The sequence below is a fragment of the Lampetra planeri genome, chromosome 43 (assembly GCF_965212315.1).
Source record: "Lampetra planeri chromosome 43, kcLamPlan1.2.h2, whole genome shotgun sequence".
In the NCBI taxonomy this organism is placed as follows: Eukaryota; Metazoa; Chordata; class Hyperoartia; order Petromyzontiformes; family Petromyzontidae; genus Lampetra; species Lampetra planeri.
The window spans coordinates 5172737-5194825 of NC_136149.1; the positions used below are offsets into that span (position 1 = coordinate 5172737).

The 22089-nt window shown below is 49.6% G+C and overlaps 1 protein-coding gene across 1 annotated transcript in view; it reads right to left on the reverse strand.

Annotated features, from left to right (window-relative positions):
* Window positions 1-22089, reverse strand: part of LOC144732519 (FERM, ARHGEF and pleckstrin domain-containing protein 1-like) — a 101954-nt gene that overhangs the window by 67948 nt on the left and 11917 nt on the right. Inside the window, 2 exon segments of the mRNA XM_078613926.1 lie at window positions 13240-13468; window positions 16212-16379. Of these exon segments, the coding sequence (XP_078470052.1) occupies window positions 13240-13413 (174 nt within the window). The 5' untranslated portion in view covers window positions 13414-13468; window positions 16212-16379.

Consider the following 22089-nt stretch of genomic DNA (forward strand, 5'->3'; position numbering starts at 1 on the left):
CAAACGGAACGCTCCCCCTGCGGGCTGTGGTTTTATTTTTTGTGACCCAGTTTAAGTTATAAGGGTTTGACCAAAAGCACATGTTGCTATCTCTACTCAATGCTTTGCTTTGAGCTCATGGCAAGATGAAACTGCAGGAAGCGTAGGGGACTCGCCCCGCTTCAATGCAGCCTGGTGATTTTTGGTTTCGGTTGAAGAAATAACAATTTTGTTGTTGTCGTTACACTGTTGTGAACATAGCGGGGCCTCCAGTGGCTGGAGGTGTTGGATGTGCGTACGTAGAACTTATTTGGCACTGTACGTAGCCAAGCGTGCTAATCAAAGGTGCGGGGAAGGACAACAAACTAAACACAAAAAAGCAGTTCTAAAGAAATGAATTTTCAATTTGAAATGAGTTTGGGGTTACATGAACCCATTACATACGGAATGTAAAAAAAGGCAAAGATTGTTAAACTCACTCTTCGATCGATGCTTCGCAAACTTAAGAACCGATATTGAGTTGACGAATGTGCTTTTTCAAGGAAAGTCCGGCATCTAATGCTTATCAAACTCCTTCTAAATCGGAAACTAAACAGACACTCGTCTTTCTGTCAATAAAACCAGTAGGCCGAAGGCTGCGCGATTCAGTGCTCGCAAACTCGGGTCACCACCTCTGAGGAACAAAGTATCAGCACACATGGGAAGGAGAAGAAGAATATCTCACAATACCAGAAAAGGAGAGCACTTCATGTAAATGGACTGTCCCGAGCGATTATTTATCATCATTATTTTTACGCAACTCACAAAAACTGGGACTATTAACGCTCCGGGAAGAGTTACACATTTCCCAGGACCGCAGCTGGCTCGACGAGAGGGCGAGATCCTGGAGAGAAAAAAACAGGACAGGGCCCTATTCGAAACTGCACATTGCACCTCGGCAATCGCCGTATTTTTAGACGCGTTTCCAGGCTCCAGAATAGCGATGGCTGTTTGTGGGACACAGGGCCGCGATTGTGCCACCCTCTCTCGCTCACCCGCTCTCTCTCCAGCCGCAAACCTCTGCGGAGCGTTATTCAAGTACCACCCCCCCCCTTCCCCTAAAGCCGGGGCCGCCGTGCTTGTGGATTGTGAGCGGGAGTTAGGGGTGGAATGGGAGTGAGGGGTTGATGATGGGAAGGGAAGGGGGAGGCGAATTCCAATCCATTACGGCAGGCGCCACCGAGACAAACATCCCATTGAGGAGCGGCGGAGGCGGTTCAACAGAAAGTCCATCCGAGACAGCGCTCGGTCGGAGCGTTGAAAGTTTGGCGGCAGGGACCACGTCACGCACGGCAGCGAGAGACCGACGCGAAATAAATGAGAGAAAGCAAAGCTAATGAGATGGCAAGTTTCAAATGAGGGCCCACGGTCCTCGACGGGACACATGCATCTCCGAGGCAAACTGAAAGGTGCCGCCATCCTCGACTCGCTTAACCCTTTGGTTACCCGCACGCTCGCGCCGCAACACATTTTGAGAATGCGACAGCGAGAGAACATTAGTTTGCACGAAAACCGGCGATTTGCGCTCGTGCGTTGTGATTAGATGTATTTATAGATGTGTTCGACCGGGTGTGATATTTACTGTATAAACGTATTGGTTATATATTAAAAAATGTTTGTACACGTTGTCACAAAGTGTCTCCTGCGTGTTAATTAGCACCTCGGACACCCTTCCAAATGAGAAGTTACATCCCGGAGAGATTATATCCAGGTGAAATATTTAATTAGCGATATTTGTCTTTTCTGCGACACTCGCTTGGGCGTGAGGTTAATGCACATGCCACGTATGACACGTCCATGGCAGCCTAGGGATCCTCACACACACAGCAAGAGAAAATATTAATTGGCGTCGATGTGGAGAATATCAGCAACAAAATAAATAAAGTCGACAGATGCATCTGTCCCGTCCGTGCAGAAAATAAAAGCCTTTTTTTTTAAACACTTCCCGTAAACAACAAGGCCTTCTGGGAGTGAATACGTTTGACTGCGTTGGTTCAAATCTGCACCGGTTTCTACACACGGCGTTTCATCAGCATATTCTGGCTTACTTCCACACCATGGCTGAACCGCCAGATGTTGGCTAGCACGGTGAGGCGGGGTCAAACAAGCCACATGACTGTGACACGGGCCTTCATCGACTGACAAAAAGGCTTTTGGATTTTTATCCGATACGATATTTACAGGAACGCCCCCTCGGTTTACGACATCTTTGCGTTAACGCGATTGTGGCACCCTTTTCGATTTACGAAATCAAATCTCCACGTCTGCGAGTTGGCGCTGCGGCAACGCGCCGCGAGACCGTCAAACGAGAAGCCACCCAGGAGTCTGCGCCATCCATCCTCGACAGCGTCCCTGAAGCGCAACGTGTCGACACCACCTGTCCAGCCATCCCAACATGCCGGCAGATATTTTTGGCGACTCCACCGGAAAAAGTTAACTATTTTTGCTTTCGATTCATTATTATTCGAAAGTTTTCATATTTACGATTTAAAACTTTCGTGATTGCAGGGATTCATCTTCTTGATTCTTTCGGTAAAGTCACGTAGAAGGGAATTAATAACCCAGCTTAAATATACGCTCCAAGCTTGGTGGTGTTTCATTCTTCACCCGAGGACGGCTGCTTGCGTTGTGGCCGAAACGTCGTGAGAATAATTTTATTATGTTTTATTTGTATTATTTTATTACTTCCCTTCTACGTGACTTTACCGAAAGAACCAAGAAGATTTCATATTTACGTTCGTGATCATTCTTTTCGTATTGTAAAAAGTGATATAGGTGTATGTTTTTAGGTTAGGAGCAGAGTTTGAATGACTGTCCGAAAATGTAATCAATGGGAAAAGCCATATGAAAGGGATGCATTCATGAACGCATCCCTTTCGTAAATCGAGGGGCACCTGCATAAATATATATTATTTATTAATTAAAGCAGTTATGGGGTTTGGACCTAAGCCCAGCGTTAACGCCAAGGATAATCCCCATAGCGCTACCCGCCGGGTCACATGCTCACGATGAAACATTGTTCCTTTAAACGGGCGGACATAATTAGGAGTCCTTTTGCCATCTGGCACGCCAGCTCTCGCAAACATCGGACTGTTCAATCGGCCGTGAACAGTGCTGGCAACATCTTCACTGCTTGCTTTTCTTTTTTGGGTCGCTTTCCTTCCAACTCGAGCTTTGTACAGTATTTGTAGGGCAAGATGGCGAGGGAATTTTTTTAAACGTTATTATCGATAGTACTGTAATAACAACAGTTATAAATTTTGATTTAAAGCTTTCGTGACTGCAGGGATTCATATTCTTGGTTCTTTCGGTAAAGTCACGTAGAAGGGAAATAATAAAATAATATTAATATGAAACAATAACAATTCTCACGACGTTTCGACTGCAACACAAGCAATCATCATCAGGTGTGAAATCCACAGCAAGATAATTTGAAAAAAGTGGATTTCACACCTGATGAGGATTGCTTGTGTTGCAGTCGAAACGTCGCGAGAATTTTTATTGTTTCATATTTATATTATTTCATTATTTCCCTTCTACGTGACTTTACCGAAAGAACCAAGAATAACAACGGTTATAAACATTGCACTTTTAATAGAGTCACAACAGAGTGCCAGCTGAGGGAGGGGAGCGCGCGCCCTGGAGTACGTCTGCCGGAGAGATGGAGCGATGAGATCAGATGGTGCATCGTGGGACCAGGGAGAGTTTGCAAAGGCTTGGGGGGAGGGGCCTTCGTCCAGCAGTGGATCGGCCATGGCTGATGACGATGATGAATAACATCGTTTATTCAGGGGAGCCTCATAAAATCAACGAACATATTTTGCAAAAAGATGCTCTCCTGGAATGTTTTACCAACTCCTTGCCTTTTTCGATTTAAAGCTTTCGTGACTGCAGGGATTCATCTTCTTGTTTCTTTTGGTAAAGTCACGTAGAAGGGAAGTAATAAAATAATAAAAATAAAACATAATAAAATATGTTTTAAAACATAATAAAATATGTTTTATTTTTATTATTTTATTACTTCCCTTCTACGTGACTTTACCGAAAGAACCAAGAAGATGAACTCCTTGCCTCTTCACCGAGAAGGGCTATTATCATTCTGACCGTTCAGAAGCCTAAGTGGGCTTGGGCAGCGAACGGCTAGAAGGGACGATTGACCCACGGTCGAGACTAACGACGGAGTGGCAGCAAAGCGAGGGAACGCCTCCCAGAGGATACGTCCATCGCCGAGATGGAGCGATCAAAATCAGCTCGTGTGCAGACACTTCATGCATTGTTGCATCGCGTGCCTGCGAGAGATGGCGGTGGCTTGGGGAGACCTCATCGATATTGGGAGTGACAACATCAGCTCATGTGATGATGATGATGAAGTAATGGGGCGCCGTGGTAGCGAGATGTTAACTACCTCGCCTGCTCCATTGGTACCTCATTTGCCAGTAAAAAATATGATAATTGGTTTTTTACCCTTTTATCTGGCAACAAAACTGACACCAGATAAAAGTGTAAAAAAAACAATTATCATATTTTTTACTGGCAAATGAGGTACCAATGGTGTAAATGCTTACCCCGAGCTCTCATACTCTGATGGTGCATTGTCTTTGAGTTGTGCGCCTTTTGGTGTCATCTGGTCCAACCCATGTGAGACTAGGCTCTAAGGAAAGCTGTCTCGGGTGTGGACCAATCAACTTCAAGGACAATGCATACATTATCAGAGTTGTGTTTTTTGTTTGCATTATGACTGCAGGTATTGTGGTCTATGCAAACATGACTCCTCGTAAAAAAACCTCGCCTGTTGTGCAGGAGGTCGTGGGTTCGATCCAGACCCCGACGCCTGAATATTTGAAGTTTGCACATTCTCTTCGTGGGTCGAGTAGATTTTTCTCCGGGTCCTCCGGGTTTTCCCCTCCACATTTAGAATCAACGTGCGTTTAGATTATTTGGTTCCTGCTAGAAATTTCCGCATGATCATAAGCCACTTGGCTGAGCTACCATCCGTGTCCAGGTCACTTCTGAAAAAGGCCTACGTAGCTCAGGGGTCCTTACCGGGTAAAATAAAAATGTTTCGTTCAGCACTAACGACGGTAACTGCGAATTCACATTTGGAGTCTCTCCTCTCGAGTTCGCACAACTAGTGAGGACGTTGTCATCCCCTCAATCTCTTCATCTGGCCCACAGCTCTCGCGAGGTTCGACCGCGAGCGACAGACGGACGGAGGAGCAGGGGTGGGTGTGTGGAGCGCGGACACACTGTGGGGGGGGGGGGGTAGTCAATGAGGACGATGCGTGTTACTTATGCATGCGAACCCCGTTTAATAAACACGGATATTAAATGCGATTGCTTGGCAACGCTGGCGATCGCAGCCGGGCAGATGGATTCTTATACCGGTCGCCTCGTTTCCGTGTCGCGCGGATTTTGTAATGGTTTTGCATCGTCGTCATAATCATCATCATACTTAAATTGGCGTCAAAAAATGTATAATCATATTGGGGTTTTTTCTTTCCACCCGAGCGGTTGAGCGATGCTCTCCATTATAAATTGCAGTCGCAAATACCCCAGAGGATACGGGCAGAGAGGTTTGTGGTGAATTAATATTGTGCAGATGCCCACTCACTAATTGGCCAGACAATCGGGCTTCGGGAGCTTCTGCAAAATTATTAAGTCATCCTTTTGGGAGGCACACACCAAATATCCTTAAGATCTTAAAAAAAAAATACCCCATCGTGCGTAACTGTGCACTTATTACGTATTGTTATTTAAATGAGGCAAACATACGACAACAAAGAAATTACAGCAACGCTCCCCGACAGACACACAAAAGATACGTTCAATGATCATTTTACCTGTTACCGCTGGAGCGGGGGGGGGGGGACTTTGAAATGCCAGGAAAACATTTTGACACTTAATTTGAATGGGCAGTCGGAAAATTATGGCATTAATACATATACGCATATTTTTACAGTTGCGCCGTAGACAGCTGTCCAGTGTGTTTCTGGGTCGTCTCGCACCCTGTTCGGCGCAATGTCCCACATTCCGTCTCACCACGGGCTGGAGAGGCTGTTTTTTTGTCCGGGTACCGATTGGAAAAGCTGCCAGGACGTGGAGCGATCTTGTCAAGGAGCATAATAATCATCACGCGGACTCCGGTCAACCACGCAGCAGCGACTTTTAGCGAGCCATCGAACAAAGACGCTCACCGTATCGTGTGCTTTCACATGCACTTCTCCGGCCGTCTGGAACGCTCTTCCTTTCGATATTAGGAAGCTATTGGAACTATGTACTTTAAAAACCAAATTGAAAACTAGTTTCTTTAGCACAATTTTTAGTGTTTAGTTTGTTGTCCTTACCCCACACCTCCGACTACCACAGTTGGCCGCGTACTGAGCGAAAGAAGTTCAACCTACATAACGACCTGACAATGCATCGGAGAGCTGCTGGAACTTAACCGTTCTGTAAAGCAAACGCTACAATTCGGAATTGGAACCGCACATACTGGGAGGGGGGGTGGGAAGCAAACTGAAAGAATAAAAAAAACACACACAAGCGTAATCGCACGAGCAAACCGAGAGCACACGCTGGGCCGGGTCCTCGCAGACGGTGTGTTGACCGTGAGTGGAAATCAAACTCAGGCGGCCGGGTTCGAAGTGCAGTGCGATAACCGCTACACCACCTCGCACACACACACACACTGTCTCTTTCACGCACTGCTCTTCGTTTTTTTCTCTCTCTCTCATCCTGTTGTGATTTGTTACGAGACCTCGTGGAGTAGCTGGATCGGAACACTTTTTTTGTCCGTGCCGATAATTGCGTTTCATTTTACTATTTCCAGAACAAAGTTTGTTCTATCCTTTGGGGAAGGGGCCGGGAGAGGGGGGGGGGGTCCTGCAGGCCCGACATCCACGCTCGAATCCGAAGGCGTTTCCCGTGTTGTTGTCCACCTCTCTCCACTCTCGGCACGGTGCCTGGGTGCCGCCAGCAGTCCACAGCGATTCTGCTCCGAGGGGCGTTCTCTAAAGGGTGATCCCGCACGCCGCCAGCATCGACTTACACCAGGGGTGGGGAGAACCTTTTTTCTGCCAAGGGCCATTTGGACATTTATAACATCATTCGCGGGCCATACAAATTTATCAACTTAAAGATTAGCCTGTTATACTCGGTCAAACATTTTAATTAACTCAACCCTAATGTGATGGCTGGAACTGCCAAATATTTTTTGCGGGCCTTACACGGCCCGCGGGCCGGACGGTCCCCACCCCTGACTTATTCAATCTCTGGCGAGTTTAGACCGCACTCCACCACAGGTAGGAGGAGGAGGAGAGGGCACTCACCCCTAGAAATGATTGGGATTCTTGCTTGGAGCTGCGGGCACAGTTTTAAATTACACACGTGGCCGCCCAACATCATCATCTCCTCCTCCTCCTCCGCACTGGCATTGCCCCGATGGCCGCAGGACTCTCGCCGCTTCAGTGAACGAGTGTGGATGAATTTGCGTGACGACACTTCCAATGTGCACGTTATTCCTCGGGGGTGGGGGGGGGGGCTCCTCCCTTCCTCCCTCCCACCCCCCCCACCACAACAACAACAACTGCACAGCGAACGTCTGTCACAAGGCGACCCTTCCGGGAGGCATCGCGTAATCCGTCGCTCGCAATCATTCGCAAATGAACGCCAAGAGCCATCGGCACAGAGGAAGGTCTCTTATCGCTACTGAAAGAGCTCCACTGGTTGCATGCCATCACCCAGCGTGGCTTCAAACAAATGTCCCGCCCTTAGCAAGGGACTGCCAAACGCACTACTCATCGTCGTCGTCATCAATCAGCTGTGTTCAATCCACTGCTGGATGAAGGCCCCCCCCCCTCCCAAAAGCCATCGCTGGTTTCTCTCGCGATGGCGAGCTACAACAATCCTCCCCGGGAGGCGATTTCATTGCTCCGTCTCCTCCTCGGTGAAGGTGCTCTCGAGCGCGTTCCATCCTTGGGCTGCAACCAATCGGTCATCGTTTCTAACCGTCGGACATTGCCCAAGCCCACTGTGAAAGAGCTTTACAGCTCATCGGATTCCTCAGGTATAATCAAACATTCCGATTCCGATGAACGTGCCGATGTTCAGTCGTCCGCGCGTCAACTCTTCCCGCCTCTCAAAGTGAAGCCAATGCAATTCTACATTGCCGTACACTGAAAATAAATCACGAGGTGAAATAAGAGTGCAAGAAAACAGACTTTCGTGCGCCAAGTAAAGCTGGGGCTAACAAATGTTGTAACTTGAGGTCCCAACACTGAAGGGCCCCCTTATTTACAGTGTCGCTACAGAGCCACAAGACAAAGCTCCCCTGTATAGCCTGAACAGACCGTAGGGGCAAGTGCTTTTAGCGAGTACCTATAAAGGCCGGCACAGCACACGAGGGGGTGGGTGGCCAGCACCACACCCGGCCGCCTTTGTCTCCCCAGCGGCGATGTTTTTACACATCGCACCAGGTACTCACTTGAGGCTAAGTCGACCTAGGGGAGGCCCAGGATCAGCAGAGAGGTGGCCGCCGTGAGTGGGAATCGAACTCGGGTTGTGGGGTTCGTCGCGCACACAGACAAACGCGCACACACACGCACACATCCGCCCGATCCCAGGGACACACCTCGGCAGCCTCCATTGGACCCTGAACTTGCGGCCTAATTATTGGTTTTCAGCAGTGGTTATAAAATAGACGAGCCTTGCCTTTTGCCCGTCCAAGGACGGGTGTATTGCAGTAAATCTAAAACTTGCAAGTGAAAAGCAGCCCTCGACGTGATATTCATTGCATCAGTGCGTGTGCAATTCGTAAGGGTGCGGTGACACAGAGCTATTTCATTTAAAGGTTATAATCCCTTGTTCATCGTGACGTCCTTTTTACTTTGATGTCTCAACAGCGTTACGGAGATCACGTGATGACGTCATTGTAGTGAGGGTTGTGAGTTGACGCCGAGGAGGGGGGAGGAGGCGCCTCGCCCCACCCCCCATGTGGAGTGACGTCACCCACTCATGATTATTAATGAGGGGAGGGTGCTCCATGTGGAGTGACGTCACTTGCTCATAATTATTAATGAGGGGGGATGGTCGATGTGGAGTGACGTCACGAGCGTTAATGACATTCATGGGTGATTATAGTAGGCATACGTCATGTAATATAATACGTTCTATAATATATACGTGTAAAATTGTAAGGGGGGCACTTGGGTAGCAAGTTCGGTCGACCTCTCGGTGCCGCGGCTGTTGAAACAACGGGGGTGGGGGGGCGCGAGTTTCTTTCGATCGGCAGGTCTCGTGCGGTGGGATAAAGTGTGGGGTAACCCTGTCGTTGCCAAGATTGTCAGAGACCAGTGTGGAAGATAAGACCAAGCTACCCTCTGCAGGGCCTCTCCCAACACGAGTTTTCCTCATTTTCCTTGTTAACTTAATTTTATTCAAGTAATCCTTCGCGCGTCAATGTGATATCTTTGCATACATGCATCTACACTGAAAGCATACAGTTATTATTTTACATATACTCTATATGACATTTTCGTCAAAAAAATTACCGTGCTTTTTTTGAGGTTTCATTCCTCACGAATCTTTAAACAGAAATGTGTATTTTTATACACCAACAGTTTCGCGCGTGAGCAAGTCACAGCAAGGCCGCACCTCTGACTTTGACTTTTTTTTATCTTTAACACCGAGGAGAAAACCGCAGGCTGGAAAATAGTCTCCACATTTATCATATCCCTCCAGCTGAAGCCGCGAATAGGCACGTCTACTCTGAGCTGGGCTCTGTTCATCCAATTGAGAGATTCACTGCTGGCCATAACTTCAAAGTTTTTTATTGCTGAAGGCTAATGTCGTCCTTGACTCTCGCATGCTTAACATGCGACAAACCGCCTCAACTCCTGACACAACAAGGACTGACCGTTACCACTGTAACTCTAAGGGCACTCATCGTCATCATTATTAGTAGCCATGATCTATCCACTGCTGGGTGAAGGCCTCCCCCCAAGTCATCCGCAATCTCTCACGGTCTCACGATGTAACAATCCATCTAGTTCCCAGATGAAAGTGGAAACAACTGACGAAAATGTGCAGCGGAAACCTACGGGGCTATCTGCCCATTGATCGTGATGATGCTGATGAGCTCCAAACACACGAGCCGATTTCACCGCTCCATCTCCGCGCCGGACGCGCCCGCGTGCATCTTCCACATTTTCGCGGCTACGCCATCGTTAGTCACTGCCCACTGGTCATCGTCCAGTCTCGTCTGACGATGCGTCCCTGACCCAAGCCCAGCATGAACTTTTCCCGACGGCTAAAGTTGTTGGTCTCCTGACCTTCGCGCTCGTTCCTCAATCCGTGCCCCCTTCCCATCGCTGCGCCTCCGAGACGCGTGCCGTGACCTTGACCCACCCCCCTTATTGAACGGGCCAGGAACAACACGAGAAAAGCAACTCCCTCTGGTGGCTTGGGCGGGGTCAATGCGGGGTGGGCAGAGGTCGCAACCGGGTACCCGATACCCGTACCCTACCCGATACCCGGCTACCCGTACCCAGCCGGGTACGGGTAGCCGTTTGCGACCCTGGTGCGGCCGGGTACGGGTACGGGTAGGCCTTGAGTCACTGGTGAGTAGCCGTATGTCACTCATTTCGGGTAGGGTACGGGTAGGGAACGAGTACCCGTACCCGGGATACCCGGCCGGGTACGGGTACCCATTTGCGACCCTGGTGCGGCCGGGTACGGGTACGGGTAAGGAATCAAAACCCGTTTGCGACCTCTGGGGGTGGGGAGATGAACGTGGTGAGGGTCGTGTGCAGACACCACTCCGGGGGCTGTCACGGCAGCGTCACTCAACTCGCTCTTGGGGGATTTTTCTCTGGGTGTGGTCTTAATGGGGTTTTGTTTTTCGTGGTCACCAAAGCAGTGCAGTTAAGCTCACGAAACTGCCCGATGTTGTCATTGCTGCCGCTAGACTTTACGTGGAAGTGCCGAGCCAAAATCTGTTTCGAAAAAAAAATAGAAATGTATCATGATGTATGGGCCCCCTTTGATGAAGGCCTCCTCATGCCGTGCCCGCCATGTGCATTAAACCACACTGGACCAGCGTGGTGAAGTACGGTCACAGGTCTTTCCACGTAATGGTGACAAGGTTCTGGGTTACCCACAGCTTCGATCCAGTCAACAGAAACGATGCCAGGGTAGGCGTAGGTGCAAGTGTTGTCAGGAATCACTGGGTAAGAACAGGACCTCAACACGACCGTCGCTACGTAACGGCAGACGGGCTCGGACAATGAAAAAACGGGGAAGATCATTTTTTTCCCCCCCACAACCGCCTGGGATTTACGTGCAAGGAGGACTGCGGCAATTATAATCGTCTGCGCTGGATTGCGAGCTTGCCTCAAGCTAATGGCGCACACAGGTCACCCGGGATTGCCTCCCAATCTGCTGCACCTGACGACTGCGAAAGCCAGATGCGAGCGTAGCACGCGGCAAGGGTGACTGGGGGGGGGGGCACCGAGAGGTCGTCAAGAGGTCATCGCCACCAATTCCGTTGATGCCAGCGCACCTAGCCATCGCTTCCTTCCTTCTGCTAGATCCAGTACAGAACCCCACAATGTCTGCTAGGAGTGTCCCACCATCTGGCTTTGGGTCTTCACCCAAGTCTCTGACCTCTGGGTGCCACTTTAATGCCAGTGTCGGCGATCTGCCCTCCTCCATCATGCGCACCGGCCCCTGACCATCACAGCCTCCACCTCTTCCTGATTAAATCTCACAACGGTTTCCTGCCAAGTTCTATCCCCAACCTACAAGCTGCACCCCATCATCAACCATGCACCCCGACCCATCAATTGAAAACGAATTCTCTCTAGATGGAAAACTCACTTCTTTATCACTACTTTTTGACGTTTAGTTTGTTGTTCTTACCCCGGCACCTCCGATTAGCACGGTTGGCTACTTAAGGTGCGAAAAGAAGCTCAACACACGTGCATACATCATCATCATCATTGCCAATTGCTGTTGGGACAAGGTGATCACCCTATCCCTGCACGCGCCTACATCTCACGTGTAGGAGTAACTGTTCGAGCGGCAGTCAGGCGCGCGCACACACGCAAGTGAATGTGTGCATTGAAAAGAAGAAACCCACGTTGGGACACCGGTTATGTTTAGAATTGTTCGCATGCCAGTTAAAGTTAGAATTAGAATTTGTAAACACATTAAATCGGCTAAAGATACCTTTAGGTAACCCGAGAAGAGGAAAAATGCTTCTACGATAACTGAACGTCCGTCTATACAACAGGCGGATAAATCCGGACGCTCGCACATGAGTACGTTTGCACGTAATGATCATTTATGTTTGCAAAGTGGCGCATCTCATCCGTAGATCCCAATTCTTATTTCGGTGATAACAGATTATGGAAAAGACAACAGTGGCACTGACCAGAAAACCAAGGTTGTCACCTCGTGCAGTGACACGTCTGCCTGCTAAAACAGCCGACTGTGTGTTGCATGTTTTATTCGTTTGTGTTTCTCCCTTGTGATGGGACTTTGTAGGATGAACGTTGAGATTCATAAGGGGCACGGGGTGACCAATAAGGTCTGAATTGGTCTGTAATAAGGTAGGGCACTGATAAGGGGTTCACAGGGATGAATATTAAATGATCGAGATTTTTATTATTGGTTCTTTCGGTAAAGTCACGTAGAAGGGAAATAATAAAATAATAAAAATAAAACATAATAAAATAATTCTCACAACGTTTCGGCCACAACGCAAGCAGCCGAAAGACTTGTTCTTCACCTGAGGACGGCTGCTTGCGTTGTGGTCGAAACGTCGTGAGAATTATTTTATTATGTTTTATTTTTATTATTTTATTATTTCCCTTCTACGTGACTTTACCGAAAGAACCAAGAAGATGAATCCCTGCAGTCACGAAAGCTTTAAATCGAAATTTGATCGAGATTTTCTTTTTTTTGTTAAAGCCTTACAAACCTCGACTAAAATTTGGCTTGCGGTAGAGTGACAGCATGGCGGCCCGCGCGCTATGCAATGAAGCCTGGTGGCCAGGCATCAATTCCCGGACACGACCAGCAACAAAGCTACCCCGGGGCACTGACCGGTCTGGGCTAAATATTTTCAAACAACCCCCCCCCCCCCCCCGGTTCGCGGTCTCCACCCAGCGGTAACATCCAGCGGCGAGACCGTCGCTTTGGCACGCCGGGGGGACGGGTACTCACCGGCACGTCGAAGATCTTCTCCGTGTCATCCAGGAGGCGCACGGTGATGGGCAGCAGGTTCCCGTGGGTCTCCGCGGCCGACTCGTCCGACCGCGTGGCTCGGACCGGCGTGGGCTTCCCCCTGGCCGCTTCGGCCGGGTCCACGCGCCGGTACGTGCCCTCGATCTCCCCCATTGGCGCGGCCGTCGGGACGCGCCGACGAAGCGGGGGCGAGGGTCTGGGTGAGATCCTGCGGCACGACGCGCAGAGGGGGAAGGGACGGACGCGCGCACGATCAGGGCCTGACTTTTCTCGTGGAATAATTTCGGGTTCGTCCGTCGCTCGCAGGCGAACCTCGCGAGAGCTGTGGGCCAGATGAAGAGATTGAGGGGACGACAACGTCCTCACAGGTTGTGCGCACTCGAGACTCCAAATGTGAATTCGCCATCACCGTTGTTAGTGCTAAACGAAACTTTTTATTTTAACCGGTAAGGACTCCTGAGCTATGTAGATCTTTTTCAGAAGTGAACTGGCCACAGATGATAGCTCAACCAAGTGGCTTATCATCATGCGGACATTTCTAGCAGTCAAACACTCTAAACGCGCCTTGATTCTAATTGTGGAGGGAAAAACCGGAGGACCCGGAGAAAATTCCACACGATCACGGGGAGGGAGACACGCAAACTCCAAAAAGACAACAGGCATCAGGGTCGGGATCAAACCCACGTCCTCCTGTATACCAGGCGATGTAGTTAACATCTCCGAGCCACCGTGATAATGATGAGAGACACGCAAACTCCAAATATACAACATGCATCAGGGTCGGGATCGAACCCACGACCTCCTGTATACCAGGCGAGGTAGTTAACATCTCCTAAAAACCGTGGTGATGATGATGAGAGAGACACGCAAACTCCAAATATTTACAACAGGCATCAGGGTCGGGATTGAACCCACGTCCTCCTGTATACCGGGCGAGGTAGTTAACATCTCCTAGCCACCGTGGCGCCCTGGAGTAGCCACGCAGCCGGATGACAATCTGGATGCGGTGTGCCGGGCGTGGAAATATTTTCCTAGCCGCCCTCTCGGACGGACCCTGACTGGAATGAAGCCTTGGCACTGGCTCGGAGTGAGAGCCACCGTAGACAATTTCGTTCATGAAGGCTCTCGTAACGACAGGGGAGTGGACGTGCCCACGCTCGTTCACGTCCGCTCATACGCGGCTCAAACATTTACAGCCCAGTTCGTTTTGTGCAATCCGCTGCTGGATGACAGCCTCCCCCCCCCCCCCCACGCCCGTGCGCTCCGTGAGCATTATTTGACCGTCGCTCGCCACGTTGGTCCATCGTGCCCGATTGATGAAGTCGGAGGGAGCATGGAAGTACAGTCCAGTTGTGCTGCTCTGCCCTTTACCGTCCATCACGCAGCCCCGCAGCCTTTAACACCTGCTCGTGAAGGGCGGTCGCCCAATCTGAACGAGGTTCGCCAGGCTCAAGCCGGCTTAGCTTGCGAGCTGTGACGAGGTCGGGTTTATCCCGGATGATTTGGTCACAGGGAAAACTTGCTTACGTAAACGCCGCCACACCAGTTGTTGACCTTCCCCCCCGCACCTCCAATTAGCATGGTTTGGCTACTTAGGGTGTGAGCGAAGCTCAGCACACACACACTCCGTGACAGCGGGGTGTACGAATTGCAAACCGCAGGCAAGATTACGTTTCCGAGGTGAAGTGAGGTGTAACACAAGGCAAACGCCCGAAGGTAAAGTGTGAGCAGAGCTTTTAAAGAATACCATTGCATTTTAAGACTGGAATTACACCCATCATTCCCTCCTCAAATAAAAACAAAATACCCAGATGATGGGCAAGCGCCTCCTCGGGTGCGGCGTCTTGAGACGCGGTCATTCAAAGGAGGAACCTTTGAATGAAAAGTTAGGAGATAGAGGCGCAGCCCTGCAATTGCTCGCTTCACTCCACTGCTGGCGGAAAGTAACTCCGGAGATGCGCCACTCCATGAGGTTGCTGTAGTTGTCCTGCTTTTCGAAACTGGAAAGACGTCTTGGAAGAGGCGATTCAGGATCATTGAGACACAGGTGGAATCGCTTCTAAATCCACACAATGTCCTCGTGTCACAAAGTGGCTCGATTTGTCAGTGCCCAATGAACGTGCAAACGATGGCTTAACGTCGGTACACGTGCTTTGGAGCGCGACGATCCACGCTTAGCGGGGTCGTCGCTTCGACAACATTTTGTTACCATGGGAATCCCAGAAAAAGTAGCTTTGACCTGGCAAACAAAACCACGAAGTTGGCAACCATGCCCCCACCCCCCCCACCTCCAAAAAAACTGTCCAAACCCTGGGGTCAAATTTCACAAGGCTGCGGCAACCCGGGGAAACTTTCCCGACAAACGTCACGCTCAGCATGCCATCACGGCACCCGCACGGGGTGGGGGCGGATGGGTGCGTGCGGTGGGATACGGGGTTCGTACAGCTCACGGCTAGAGACCCCAGCAAGCCCCATCACGCGCGACTTCACGAGGACTCGTCAGGCACCACGCCGACAGGCCGGACTGGTCCGCCCACGCCCGCACCGACCCACCTCAAACCACCGACGACCCATTTCCTCCACACCCCTGCACTCCCAATTCACTCGCTCCGCCACCCCCCCCACCCACCCACCGCCGTGCGCGCTGCAGCGTAAAGTTCACGGTCTGTAATAATTGCACGCTCCGACAGTACAGTGCGGCGCGCTGTACGAATACAGCCGACGAATCCCACAACCCCACCCACCCCACGCAAAGTCACCAGCCGGAATGTGCCCCGTCTCGTCAGAGATCTCAGGAAGCGAAGGAGGCGAGCGAGCGAGCCAGGGGGTGGGAAGGAGAGAGGGGTGGTGGTGGAGTCGTCTCGAGGGCGCTGCCGTGCGCGCGTGACCCACCCACGCCACCCACGCGTTTTTCGAGGCGGGCAGGAGGGCCAGTCGTGCGGAAATCCCACCGTTGTTGCACTGCACTTCTGTGCTCCCACGTCTGGTGCTTGCCTCCGTTCCCTTGTCACCTAGCCGCACTGACTGGCACGGTGAAGTATGGTAACGCAAACACCGTTGCCCCAGGAAGGGTGTGGAGAGGCCCTCGTGTCCAGCAGCGGACGGACTAAAAAATTAACCTGTAAAAACAAAGTTTTTCACTATAAATCCTGTATATGCGTGGTATCGGTTTTATTTTATTATTCATTTGTTTTTCTTGAGTAAGAGGTTCATTTTTATCACATTGGTATTTTAAATTAAATATGAAAAAAAAAATTCCTAAAAAGTGGAACATTTTGGAAAAAAAATTTCACGAAAATAAATTGTCACGCACGAGTCTGTGTGCAAAATGTCAGCTCGATTGGATCACGGGAAGTGGGTTAAAAAACGACCGAAAGATTTGCACGGTCGTAAGCGCGCAAACAAGCAAGCAAGTGAACTTAAAATAAAGGATTTAAAAAGGGTGGCCCTCAACCGCTGTGGAATTCTACAGTGAACAGAACGCCATAATACCACAGAACCGTACCAACCACCATCATTGGCCATTCTCTATCCACTGATGGAAGCTCTATGGCAGTCCAGCGTCCCCTCTCACTCGACCCCAGCTGCAATCCATACCTACGGCATCATGGAACGCGACAATAACAACAACATAGCACTGCTGGAGAGGGATCCGTGGGAGAGACGTAGTCAGTGACAGTCCAGTGGTTCTTAACATGGTTACATGGACCCCTGGGGGGGGGGGGGGGGGTGAGAGATGCCCTTCCTGGGGGTGCGAGACATGGCCGGATATTTTTTTAGAAGGTAAATCGTCGAAAACACAAATCAAGTACTCGCACGTACGTACAACTTCGTTGTTTCATCAAGTCTATGTATTCATTAACAAACATTTGTTTTTGTAACGATTGAGAACCAGGGTGCAGGGCTGCAGTAAAGGTTATATACACAACAGCATCGACAATTGATGCTGCGTTGTGCAATCAAAATGGGTCTGTCATCGTGGGCACAAGCCGGTTGATCCTCACCCCGCACCTCGCAATCAAATCAACCTCTCCCCATGCGCCAGGCGAAAAAAAGCCCGCAGCTGCTGCTGCTGCTGCAATGGTAGCCGCACGCTGCAACCTCCCGCGATCCGCCCTCGCAGCCTCCAACCACCTGCTCTGGGATCCTGTGCTGTGGTTAAAAGGTTGTTTCTTTTCAAACGCGTAGTGGGGTCGTCAACTCTTTGACTTAAAGCTATTCAGGGAGATTTTTTTTTGGTCGCGCAATTCATATATATTTTTTTTTAATATCCGATTAAAATCTCTCCCCAGGAGGACGATACCAATTCCGATAGACTCCCGAGTCATCTCCCCAAGAGGATGATGCCAATTCCAGTAGAGAGCCCTGGCCAATCCGGGAGGGGTTGGCAACCATAGCAGGAGGTGAGTGACGATGACTGTGAGATGAACGACTGTGGTCCCATTTAGATTAAGACGTTAAAGTTAAAACAAAGCTATGCACAAGTAAAAAAAAATTACCACATACCCACTGGCGTGATTGTGCGTAATTTTCACCCGGCATGGTGTAACATCTTCTTGGCCGATGGCCACGTGATAAAGGCACGGCACGTTGGGTGGTTAGGGCCTGCCGCCCTACACCGTAAGGACGACGACCCCCTCTCGGCGTGGACTCGACGAGCGATGGCGAAGTCACTACGAGCTAGAACTGGCGCCGTCGGTGCCCCCGTGCGACCGAGTGATTTAGACGACGACCAAAATCCAGGCGAGGGGGCGAGGGGACGTAGTGGGCAGATGCCACCCTCCGTGATGAGCGTTGTCTGTCATGCGCTGCGCAAGTGCCAACCTTGCACGCTCTTGTTTTTCTTGGTTTTTTCGGTAAAGTCACGTAGAATGAAAATAATATTATTATTATTTTCATTCTAATAATATTATAGAATGAAAATAATATTATTATTTTTATTCAAATAATATTATCATTATTTTCATTCTACGTGACTTTACCGAAAGAACCAAGAAGATGAATCCCTGCAGTCACGAAAGCTTTAAATCGAAATTTAACTTGCACGCTCTTGTTTTTCGAAATTCCTGTCCACAATTTTTGTTCACGCAAGACGTTTTTAACTTATTTACGGTAATATGCATTCAAACATCTATTTGGAGGAATATTGGGAAGGGGCTTTTAACGAACGACGCCACCGGGGTCTCCAACGTGGCCACCCTGGGTATCTTTGAATCTGGGGCACACTCCACGACCTTAGGGGTGTGCGAGTGTGTGTGTGTGGGGAGCGGTAGTATAGCAGTTAGCGAGACGCTGTGCTACATGACCTGGGCTATCAGAGTTCGATTTCCTGCTCACGGCCAACGCCAGTGACGATTTTCTGAACCGGTCGTGAGCCTCTTCTCCTAGGTCGACTCAGCCTCAATACGAGTACTCGGTGCGGTGTGTAAACATCGCCACTCGGGAGACAAAGGCGGCCGGGCGTGGTGATAGCCACCCACCCCCTCGTGTGCCATACCGACCTTCATAGGCTGCTACTCGCTTACAGCACTTGCCCCAACAATCTGTTAAAGATATTACAGGGGATCTTTGTCGTGTGTGTGTGTGCATGAGTGAATCTATGAAACGCCCTTTCATTGTGAGTCAACGAGCAGTAACCCACGTGTGCGGATTAACGTGCGGTCTTGCAGCCCATGCAGATCAGGGCGAGCGCCACAACGCACGGGTTTATTCTCTCAAAGCAAATGTGACCGTTAAAGGGTTGGGTTGCCTGCGAGCATGCCACTTAAATGGGACTATGCTTGTTCCAAATTATTCCCCAACTCTTGCCGTCTAACACAGCATATCCAAACTTGATTTGAAGCTTTCGTGACTGCGGGAATTACCCTTTGGTTCTTTCGGTAAAGTCACGTAGAAAGAAAATAAATTAAATAATAGAATACGACGTTTCGATTGCAACACAAGCAACCGTCACCAGGTAGAAACACACACCTAGTGAACTTCTAAATTTGAGAGAGAGACAACACAGAGACACACAGAGAGAGACACACAACATAGACACACAGAGCTGATATGTTAACAGCCAGCGCCGTGGTGAAGAGATGTTTACTTCCTCGCCTGGTATACAGGAGGTCGTGCGTTCGATGCCAGCCCTGACGTATGTATACTTGGAGTCTTGCACGTGGAGTTTTCTCCGGGTCCTCCGGTTTCTCCCCTTCCACATTTACAATCAAACGTGCACTTAAGATTATTTTCTGGTATAAATTTCCACGTGATAAGCTACTGCATTGCGCTATCAATCGTGGGCAGGTCGCTTCTGATAAAGAGCTATGCAGAGCAGTGGGCCTTACGTGGTAAAATAAGACGTTCAATTGTTTATTCTTTTAAACCCAGCTCTTTTCTTGCAACTGTACACCCCCTAGGCTGTGTGTCCTGGCCTATCCAACGTGAGCACTATGATAAAAAAGACTTTAAAGTCACAATCAGCAGGCCCCTCGGTGACAGCCTCCAGTTAATTCGCTGCATAAATGCTGTATGGAAATGTGCGTTAGTGCCATTGCAGTCATGCCAAGAACGAGCTGTAACTAAGGTTAAATTCCGTTATGCATTAGCTCTGTCCATCCATCTGTAATGGAGGAATCATAATAATTGTTGTCGGGATGACCCAATACTAACGGCACTTTAGTATAAATTAGTTTTGACCTTAGACATTCTCGATAGAAGATACACCAACCACATCGATTAAAGACTTCCCCTGGCACAAACCAGAGCAATAATTACTCGTTTTTGGAAATATTTATGTCGCTTATGTAAATCTAAACAGTATACATATGTAATAGTGTATATATGGATATGTACAAATTTATACAGCACACAATATTTTTGCTGTTGTTTTACTGCCTTGCCGAAGCTTGGGAATTTATGTACTTTATTTATATGTATACATTTTTTTATGATTTTGCTTAGCTTTCTGACCTGCTACGACTGCACATCTGTGATAAAGAGCTTCATAGCTCATCGGATTTTTCAAAATAAAATATTTACTGTATGTAGCTAACCACGCTAATCATAAGTGCGGGGGAAGGACAACAAACTAAACACAAAAAGCAGTTTTAAAGAATTAAGCTTCAATCTAGACGATTTAAAAGTGCATAGCTCCAGTGGCTTCCTAACATCGGAAGAGCGTTCCAGACGGCCGCAGAAGCGCATCCGAAGGCGGCGGATGCAGTCACCGTCTTTGTTCGATGGCCAGCCAACAGCCGCTGCGAGGCTGACCCGTAGTTCACGTGGTGGTTGATATTCCTTGATGAGATCAACAAGGTATTGTGGCTCATTTGTGGCAAGGACATTTATGTGTAATAAGTGCGACCTTCTACTGGTAGGAATCTCCTGTTCCACCAGCCCACAGGGGATTATTGTTTCCGTCGTGCAGGGAGGGGCTGTGTGGGGAGGGTGGGGCTGGATGGGGAGGGTGGGGAGGGGCTGGGTGGATGGGGAGGGTCGGGAGGGGCTGGGTGGGGAGGGTGGGGCTGGGTGGGGGGTGGGAGGGGTGGGGCTGGGTGGGGAGGGGCTGGTCACCCCGTGGTGCCCTTATAAAACTCAACGTTTAACCTACTCACGCCGGCTTGTGCCCGCCCTCACAGTCGGCCATATTTGCGGAATACACCACGCCGCCGTTGACCCTGGCAAATTGACCGAGCAACCCAACGTTCCTACCAGCTCCCTCCGCAGGAATGTGTTTAAATGAGTGCGACCTTACTGTCATCACCACAAACTAGAGCAGCTGGCCACTTTGACTCGACCCTCGTTCGCGATCATTGCCGGCGCGGACTTTAGACCTCGCCGTGGACTTCGGGGCAACGCGTCCGTGTATAGTATAGGATTCTCGCAAGTTCAGAACAAGGATAATCATCGAAGAGGGGTTCCGCTCCACCACGGCTGGGCACGCCGCGTTCTGTGCCGTTCTCAACCGGCGGCGTAGGTCCCTTGGCTTGGCACAAAGCAGCGTGGACTTTACAGCCCTCAGACAGGGTGGCTGCATTCAGCGAGTCAGCGATGATGGGACAGTGACAAAGGTCGAAAGAACACACCTAAGATAGTGCAACGGCACAGATGGGCCGGGAAAGTTCTGCGAATCGATAACAGGCCCACCCCGATCGCCATGAACAATACTAAACCCATTTACAGTTCGTTTTGTTTTCTACAGTGTGATGCTTTTTGTGGTGTGTAATGTATGTATGTTGCACTTCTTTCGCACCATACGTAGCGACTAATTGGAGGTCACGCGTACTCGAGTCGCAGTCCAGAGGATGCCGGTCCGATTTGATCTCCGTGCTCGACGTTTCAAAGAAAGGCTACAGCACTGCACGTTGTTATTTTTGCAACGCTCTCTTTCGCATACTCTTTGGTTCTTCCGGTAAAGTCACGTTGGTATAAAATAAAATAAATCACGACGTTTCGATCGCAACACAAGCGGTCGTCCTCGAGCAGAAAAAATATAATTCAGCAGTGGAACTCCTCCTTAAACAGCTGAGCGCTCATCCCATAATGCAAATCACCCCCATCCCCACGACCTCTATCCACCCAGCAGTAGTGAAAACTCTTTTTTTTATTTGAAAAGGTGAGGTCCACCGAGCTATCTAGCTCTTTTTCAGAAGCGACCTGGTCACACAAACGACGACTCAACCAAGTGGCTTATCACGTGGAAGTGTCCAGCAGCCAAATACACTTGGCGCGTGACGTTGATTCCAAATGTGAAGGGAATAACCCGGACGATCCGGAGAAAAATCCACACGACCACGGACAGAGCATTCAAACCCCAAACATACAGCAGGCGTCAAGGTTCGGGAT